Source organism: Dipodascopsis tothii, assembly GCF_038497935.1.
Source record: "Dipodascopsis tothii strain CBS 759.85 unplaced genomic scaffold V1510scaffold_7, whole genome shotgun sequence".
In the NCBI taxonomy this organism is placed as follows: Eukaryota; Fungi; Ascomycota; class Lipomycetes; order Lipomycetales; family Lipomycetaceae; genus Neoaidaea; species Neoaidaea tothii.
In genome coordinates, this window is record NW_027117991.1 from 474,637 (window position 1) to 483,378 (window position 8,742).

At 47.1% G+C, this 8,742-nt stretch overlaps 3 protein-coding genes and 1 non-coding gene across 4 annotated transcripts; 2 read left to right on the forward strand and 2 right to left on the reverse strand.

Annotated features, from left to right (window-relative positions):
* Window positions 1-615: 615 nt before the first annotated feature.
* On the forward strand, window positions 616-2,649 carry V1510DRAFT_425398 (major facilitator superfamily domain-containing protein; the record flags this gene model as incomplete). The annotated part of the gene is made up of 6 exons (XM_066935133.1): window positions 616-827; window positions 867-919; window positions 968-999; window positions 1,047-1,232; window positions 1,271-2,323; window positions 2,647-2,649. 6 exons carry the CDS (start codon window positions 616-618, stop codon window positions 2,647-2,649), a joined length of 1,539 nt encoding a protein of 512 aa, XP_066790410.1.
* A 1,379-nt stretch (window positions 2,650-4,028) lies between these two features.
* V1510DRAFT_t65 lies at window positions 4,029-4,109 on the forward strand. The gene has a single exon. It is a non-coding gene; the product is annotated as a tRNA-Lys (tRNA).
* Window positions 4,043-5,220, reverse strand: V1510DRAFT_413526 (putative aldo keto reductase protein). Its single transcript, XM_066933242.1, has one exon. It carries the CDS (start codon window positions 5,180-5,182, stop codon window positions 4,157-4,159), a length of 1,026 nt encoding a protein of 341 aa, XP_066790411.1. The 5' UTR covers window positions 5,183-5,220; the 3' UTR covers window positions 4,043-4,156.
* Window positions 5,221-5,805: 585 nt separating this feature from the next.
* Window positions 5,806-7,810, reverse strand: V1510DRAFT_316207 (general substrate transporter). The gene has a single exon (XM_066930765.1). It carries the CDS (start codon window positions 7,590-7,592, stop codon window positions 5,859-5,861), a length of 1,734 nt encoding a protein of 577 aa, XP_066790412.1. The 5' UTR covers window positions 7,593-7,810; the 3' UTR covers window positions 5,806-5,858.
* Window positions 7,811-8,742: the final 932 nt, after the last annotated feature.

Genomic DNA, 8,742 nt, shown 5'->3' on the forward strand with positions numbered 1-8,742 from the left:
TATTGCGGGGCTAATCGTCGGCAACCAGCACTTTTTGCAACGATCTGCTGCCTCATAGCGATATTCGTCCTGTTGTCGCTGCTGCTGAAATCAGTATCGCTTGGACATTTGATTGGTATGTTTTTTCCAGAAGCTAAGCTTTCATATAGCAGCTGGGCAGTGGCTCCCAGTCGCATGATAAGCCTGTCAAGCTTTCTGCTCGACTGAATCTGCAGATAAAGCACAAAATATCGAGGTCTCTAAGGGATAGAGTTAATGAATGGTCTAAGTGCAGTATAGTTGATAGCCCAGATTTATTATGGGCAAGCAGTGCAATCGTCCGCCAAAGCAGACGCGCATGAGATGCAAGCTAAAGTTGAAGCCAAGAAAGTCTCAGGACTCATACCCAAATAGAGCCAAGAACGCCGCAGGGCCCATAGCCAAATGTCCACTCTCTCTCTCCGAACACGAAGGTGAAGCCTTATAGGCAACGTCATCTGGCCAAATAAACGAAATCATGTTTCGAGCTCTTAACTCTGCCGAGATAAGAGTAAACTGATAACGCGGGATGCACGTATAATAATATATAGTAAACATCTGCAGCAGTGTATTGTAGACATTGAACCTGACAAGACAATGGGCATTGTCAGCTGGTACAAACGGGTTTCGGCACCCCCGCCGACCGACATCAAATACACCGATGAGGAGATTCAAGAGAAATTTGGAGAGTTCTTTCTTACCGATTATGAAGTTTCTCCCACAAACAAGTTTCTCTCACAGTTCTGGGACAGCTTTGACAAGCCTCCAGCGTATAGAAGATATTTGCACAAGATCGACGCTTGTGTAATGTAGGTATTGCTGTACTTCAGCTTTGTAACATCAACAAGGTCATACTTCTTCCTGTCCTTTTTCATCAAGACACTCGACAACACCAACGTCAGTAAGTGCAAGCATTACATTGACACCTAAAGTTGATACTAACAGTAAGGCAATGCCTATGTCAGCGGTATGCAGGAGGATGTAAGTCACTTTTTTTGCTCTCGCGAACAACCATTGACCTAATTAAGCTCGACCTCAATGGCCAGCAAAGAAACTTGTTCAACACGTTTCAGTACATCGGTGTCATTGTAGGCTCAGTTCCCGGTCAGCTTATTATGCACAATAACATTCGTCCCGCTATCTGGGTTCCACTATGTGAAGTCCTGTGGTCGCTCGTCGTGATCTGCCTGGCTGCCGTCCAAAACGCAAAGACAGTATGTTGAAGTAGGAGGAGAGCGTCACTGACCAAAAGATCTATGCTCTTAAGTTCATCATTGGACTGTTGGAAGCGTCAAACTACCCTGCCATTGCCCAGATTCTTGGCGCCTGGTACAGGCCGGAGGAGATAGCCAAGCGGATGTCAGTGTACGACATATCTGCTGCCGTTGGCGCCATGTGTTCTGGTTTCATTCAATCGGGTGTCTATGCCACCCTCAATGGTGCCGCTGGTCTCACTGGTTGGCGTTGGCTGTTCGTCATTGACGGGGTCATTTCTTTCCCTATCGCCATGCTCGGCTTTTACTGTCTGCCAGATTACCCTTACAACACAAGAGCGATATGGCTTACACCTAAGGAGAAAGAATTCAGCGTAATTCGTGCCATGGAGATGGGCAAGAAGGAGAAGAAGATGATGACAGTCAAGAAGTTTTTGGGCTTCTTCAAAAGCTGGAGAATATACGCGTTTTGCTGGCCGTATATTCTGTTCAACATCACCATTACCTACACTTACTTCAATCTGTGGCTGAAGTCGTTGGGCATCTACACGGTCGAGCAGATCAATCTCATTCCTTGTGCTGGTTACGGCGGTGCCATCGTGATCACCTACATATTCGCTAATATTTCTGACCGAATGAGAAAGCGCTCTCCCGTTCTGTTAGTTTCCATCTTCATTGCATTCCTCGGGAATCTACTGTTACAGATCTGGGAGATCCCCTTTGCGCTGAAGTATATCGCACAGTTCCTCCTGGAGCTCGGCTACCCTGTCTGGGCTATAATTTTAACCTGGAGCGCTGACTCATTCCAGGATGATCCTGAGCTATGTGGCCAGTTGACAGCGATTGGTAACACTATCAGCAATGCTATCTCAGCATGGCTTCCATTGTTGGCGTTCCCTACTCAGCAGGCTCCTCGTTACAAGTGGGGCTATGGTTTTATGGCTGGCCTGAATGCTCTCTCAGCTGTGGGCGTGTTCTTCTTCGTTTACATGGAACGCCGCGAAAACCGCAAGCTGGGTCGGGTTAAGAACAAATATGGCTTGGCTGTCGACGTTGACGACGTCAAGAATTTCGATACTACCACAAATATGGTAAGAGACACTGAATTACTGGATGATGTCACGGAGAAGAAGCCAGCGGCTGTAGTGGCTCGGTCAGTTGAGCTTGATGAGGTTGATCTGGATCTAGAGAAGATTTAAAGTTCTACAGCTTAACTATCGAGCTCGCTAAGATTAATATTCACTCCCAACGCTTAGCATAACAATGCACCTTAAATAACCTCCCAAGTCAATATTTGTAACATTTTACATCTGTATCATTTCTGTTGTTACCTAAAGCACCGTAGGCGACTTTCCATGATGAAGACGTCTGCGTACGCCCGCGAAGAAATGGACTCCGTGAACTACGCGTGAAGTAAGCTGCATGTGAGAGACATGAAATCATTACGCGACATCTCAAGTCTTGCTACATTCAGGCAGAGACCAAGCTATACCTTGAACCGTCAATTTCTAGAGATAACAAATGCCTAAGCAAGTAGTGCTCATTTATGTGGTGTAGAGAGGTTAATCGTGAACCGTGCATCGGTGCTTCTCGCCTAGCAGGATCCGCGATTCGAAAATGTTGATGTAGAAACCGTGATGGAATAGTGTGACGCAACAGCCGCGTTTCATCTGAAAGGTTTATGACAATTAAGGAGCCTGGCCTCCGGGGGCGTGACCCGCGAGACGTAAACAACGAGACTTGGTCCGCTACGTGACTCACAGTTTGTGATTTACGCTAGGTGTATGGTACGTGATCATGGGATGTGATCTATTGTGCGTGACCGGTTGTTCGTGATCGATATTACGTCCACTATACGTTAAATATGGTACGTAATCCCTTACGCGTGATCCGGGTACGGAATTCAGGTACGGAATCCAAGGGTACGAATCCAAGCATGAGACCCAGGTACGAGATCTAAGTACGTGATACACGGCATGTGATTCATGCCTTAAGACCAGTAGTACGTGACCATAAGTACGTGACCATAAGTACGTGATCCACAAGTACGTGACTCATAAGTACGTGATCCATAAGTACGTGATCTATTGTACCATGATACATGATCCATTGTACCATGATACGTGACCCACAAGTACGTGATCCATTGTACCATGATACGTGATCCACGGTACGTGTCTATAGTACTACATTAATGATAGTTGCTACATGTTTCGTGATCCATTGTAGTTATCCATTGTAGGTTTTCCACGGTAGGTCGTGTACGGTATGCGGTCCATGGTACGTGATCCGTGGTAGGTGACTCGATGGACTCAAAACACACTAGGCGTGCTTGTGTTATGTTACCCGTAGTAGATCAATGTAGGAGGGCATCGATTGAACTGGGCGGTGGGTTTTGCGATCTATCGATATTGTCTGAAAGGCTCCCAGTAATTTTGTGTCGTGACTTCTACGAGGATTCTATTTTCTACAAGTAACTGTGTAGATGTGTTCTTTGCGGGTCTCTTGTGTTCGTAGTTCACAGGAATATGCTTCCATTAGTGTGTATATCTCTGCAAATATACACTTGATCTCAAAGATATGAACTGATTGCAGCTTTCTGAAACTTGCTAACTCTTGTGAGATTCCTTTTATTTGAATCGGGTTTGGAATTATGTCTCCTCAGCGCAGCTCTACGGGCACATGGACCTGTTAAAAGGTGTGATCTGAGGCGCTTATGAAAGGCGCCAAATTCAAGCATCGAGGTAACCTATGCCGCACAGTGTCACGTCAAAATATTTTTTTTATTATCAACAAGCCTTGCTAGCTCAATCGGTAGAGCGTGAGACTCTTACATCAGATATCTCAAGGTTGGGGGTTCGAGCCCCCCGTGAGGCTTATGTTTTTGGTATCTGAGACATGAACTCAATGAACACATTTTTGACTTAGTGAAAATATTTAGGAGCAGGACCCTTGATCTTGAGCCAAGCGGCCTCCAAGACTTCCACGACATTGTCGGGCAGAGGACCCTGCTCAAGCGCAACCAGATTGCTTTCAAGTTGAGTGGTGCTGCTTGCACCGACAATAACCGCGTCACCAAATTCCGGGCTCATAGCACTGTGATAGTTCATCCACCGTAAGGCACATTCGACCTCCGTGATTCCCAGAGGTTTGATGACCTCACGGATAGCCTCCAGGCCATCGAAGTAGGTGTCGTTCCAGTACCGACCTCTATGAAGCCGGCCCTGCCATCTCTTGGGATCGAAGCGAGATCCTTCCTCGAATTCATCCTCAGCTGCATCACGCTTGTATCTAGATGTAAGGAATCCACCGGCCAGGGGTTGGAAGGCATAAAGAGCAATGCCGTAGTGGCGCAGACACGGGAATAACTCGGCCTCGATGGAGCGCTGCAGAGCGTTGTACACTCCCTGGTACACAGAGGGCATAATATAACCATTGGTCTTGCAGATTTCACAGATCTTCGCGACCTCCCATGACATGTAGTTGCTGATTCCAAATCGCTTGAAGTATCCTTCTTTGTAGAGGTTGTTCACCTCACGAAGGGTGTCCTCCAAGGGGACCGAGCGGTCAGGTCCATGAAGATACCACATGTCTATCTTCTCAGCTCCGAGAGCCTTAAGACTGTCCATCAGACCTCTTCTCACGTCCTCAGGACTGTGAGTATATGACCCGGCCTTCATAAGGTGAGCTAGGGCTGCAGCGGTGGGATAGAGCTTCGTGTCCATCACCAGACCGCGCGTTTGCCAATTGCACTTAGCCAAGAAGGCCTCAGCTGTACCACCACCGTATACACGAGCTGAGTCAATCTCCTTATGACCGTGACTCTGGAAAAGGTCAAGAATGGCATTGGCATCGGCAATATTGGTCGTGCGAACTCCCTCGACACCGGCATCACCAAACGTCATGTTGCCAAACACAACCTTCAACGGCGCTCTCACGGATCCAGACATATTGAAAGTGGCTTTGATTAACTGGTTGGCCTTCTATTGGTCTGTGATATATCTTACGCGAAATACGATTCTTTATATACATCTCCAGGATCCGAAGTTTGGACCATTTTCTGCCAACTTGTTTGCCAACTTCGGAAATACCAAAACCTTCGGCGCTCAGTGAATTACCGGTCTATATCCGACTACCTTACTGAGATCGGCGACAAATCACTTCGAAAGGCTTAAGCACGCCAGGCTCTGAAATGACGGGAAAACCTTCATTTCCGTACCTTTAGGGTATACTGGTTCGGCGATATAACAAAATTTGGCGGGGAGCTTAGGCTTTAAGCGGAGTCGGCGTTTATCCCAATGTCCCAACGGAATATTACGCACACTAACTCAAAACGCGCGCGCTATGCCGAATACCTAAATATTCAACCGTGCGCTCTTCATCCAGGTTCATCGAGACATTGCACTATCGCACCCTCCGAAGTGCTTCAAAAAGCTTCTTTCGAATTACTCCGGATAAACTCCGTGCCTCAAAGCATTGTTTACATACTATCAACGGAAGTGATCACTGCATACTCCTGAGGAGATTAGAGCGGATTAACTGTTGTAGTGAAATCAATTTCTCGATAACATTCGGATTTCGCACACTCGCAGACAGGGGAATAAATTACACCACTTTGTCATCGAATCAGACCTTCTCTACATCGTCAACATGTTTTGTAGACGGTTTGTCGGCGTCAAATATACCAAACTCCCTAACCTTTTCAATGTCCGGAAGCTCCTCATCTAACATTCCAAGATCACTCCAAATGCGAATTTGTCGCTCCATGTCGAGTTTAGATTGGCCGCTAGTGTCGTAAAACAGCTCATCCATCTCTTCCAGAGACCGCCCTTTAGTTTCCGGAACCAAGAAATATACCCAGACTGCCGCCAAAAAGCTCATGCTACCAAAAAACAAATAGGTACCGTATCTGCAGCTCTCCAAGATCGTAGGTGTCGCGAGTCCAATCGCAAAGTTGTTCAACCAATTAGAGCTGACACCCAGTGCGACTCCCTTTGCACGCAGACCGAGTGGGAAAACCTCGGAAACTAAAATCCATGCAATGTTACACCACGAGAAGGCATAAACGACGATATAGAGCCATACCATCACCACGCACGCCCAAGCTGCAGAGTTATGAGTGGACCAATCATCTTCGAAGGCCCCAGAAATACCGGCTATAGTGTAGTGGCAGGCAGCCATACCAAAACCACCCCATATGAGTAACGGGCGTCTACCGAGCTTGTCGATAAGTATTGAGACCGGGATAGTCGGTAATACTTGCAGGATGCCAACTACTCCGGTTGCCAAAACAGATACCGTATTACTAGTGAGCCCCAAAGACTGGAAAATTGTTGGAGCATAGTACAAAATCGCAGTGATGCCCGTCCACTGTTGAAAGAGCATGACCAGTACAGCGGCCGAAGTCCGACGTAGCATGGAAATTGTGCTAAAGAGTTTGAGGTAGTTATGAAGAGTTAGTAAACACGCTGATTTACGCGTGCCGTCTTGGTATTGCGGGAACCATTCCTTCTTCGTTTCCTGCTCAAACAAGTATTGAGCTTTGATTTCTAAGAACTCCAAGATCACGGCCTCGTGGGAGATGCTCTTTCCTCTAATAGTCGCGATCGTATCCAGGCACTCCTCTTGGCGACCCTTGTCCATGAGCCAACGCGGGGATTGATGCATGAACATAACGCCGACTCCTAACATGAGAGCTGGAACGACCTGAATACACGTTGGGATAAGCCAGGCTGCTCTGCTTTGGTTAACGCCCGTACCTCCAATGAACTGGGTGCCAAAGCCAATCCAGTAAGCGACAGCAACACCAGCACATATACAAGTGCCCTGTAAACCAACCAGAGCGCCCCGGATCTCAGCGGGCGCAAGCTCAGCGGTGTAGAGCGGAACAATCATTGACAGGCTTCCAACTCCCAGGCCGACAATGAATCTACCGCTGTAGAAATACGGCTTACCATCGCCGTGTGAGCTGGCTTGCACGATGACACCTGCAAGGAAGACCACGACAGCAACATAAATAGAATGTTTTCTGCCGAGCTTGTCCGCCATGTAGCCTGTACACAAAGCACCGAACCATGCACCGAGCTCTAGAATTGAGGTCATCATTCCTTTGACCATTGGGTTGGCAATTGAAGAGTACTCTACCTCTCTTTTGAAGCTATTCATTGTGAGAATTTGACTGAACATGCCTTGGTTGTAGCCATATAACAAAGCGCCTAGAGATACAGTGAAAACAGTCAAAAAGAGGCGAACGTTTTCCAAAATTCCTGCGAAGCCGCCTTTCCCTGCCAGCCTTTCTCTTCGCTGAGAGATTTCGACTGGCATAGTAGCAGTAACTCCACCAGTATGCCCACCCGCCATGCTGATATTGGATAGAGATATATGTAGAAGCCCGAATTGAGCAGAGCGATAGTCAATTGAGAGGTGAATCACTTTCTCGTTGTGAGAATAGACGGGGCGTTGCAGTATATCATATTTAAATACTTCTTATTCTCATCGACCTGGCCGGCTGCGACCAGGACGCGGCCTGCCTGTGCGTGAACCATCTCAGCCGGTAGTCTTCGGAGTACTGCCATGACGTTACGGCATTATGGCTCGGCAATCAATGCAATGAATTGCCCGACCGTTTTAGCAAAAACACCATTTTCCGGTATGTAGGCAAACTGTCAGTCAACGGATAAGTGAATCCAGATGCACACGTGCTGAACGGAAATGCGAAGTCAAACTGATCAGATCACATTAGATCGAGTTTGTAACAAACGGTGCATTTCGGATAGTCTGGAAGAAGGAACCAACACCTATTGCGGATCTGTAGTAGATAGTTTGGCTCGCCAAGTATAGTTATTTTCTGCAGTAATAGTTAGTGACGGCAAAAACAATGTCATCGGAAACTTTAATGAAGCATCTATGACGTAGCTGACGCACAAGCAGCCAAACCCCACAATTGTGCACATTTTGCTATGGGAGGCCCAGTGGTTTGAGAGAAAGGAGTCGTGATTTTGAGGAGTACAAAGGAGCGCTAGATGAAGGAACTGCCAGGTTGGGTTCATCCAAATGATATTTAGGAGGAGAGAAGAGCTCGCTCGCTTCTTCATCGGTCTTGAGCCCAACAACAGATAGACCCCACTTCATGGGGCCAGAAGTAGATGACAGCATGTCTGTGGGGGTATAAGCGGAGACGTCTCGGCTTTCTGTCAATGGTATTGCCGATTGGAAACTCGCAAGGAAGCCCTAAAAAGGGCGTCAAGTGAGGGGTCAAGAGGGGATCATAAATATGCAGTAGGGAGTAGGGAGTAGGGATTTAGGACTGAAGGATTAGGGATAGGGATTAGGGATTAGGGATTAGGGATTAGGGATTAGGGATTAGGGATTAGGGATTAGGGATTTAGGGATTTAGGGATTTAGGGATTAGGGATTTTAGGGATTAGGGATTAGGGATTAGGGATTAGGGATTAGGGATTAGGGATTAGGGATTAGGGATTAGGGATTAGGGATTAGGGATTAGGGATTA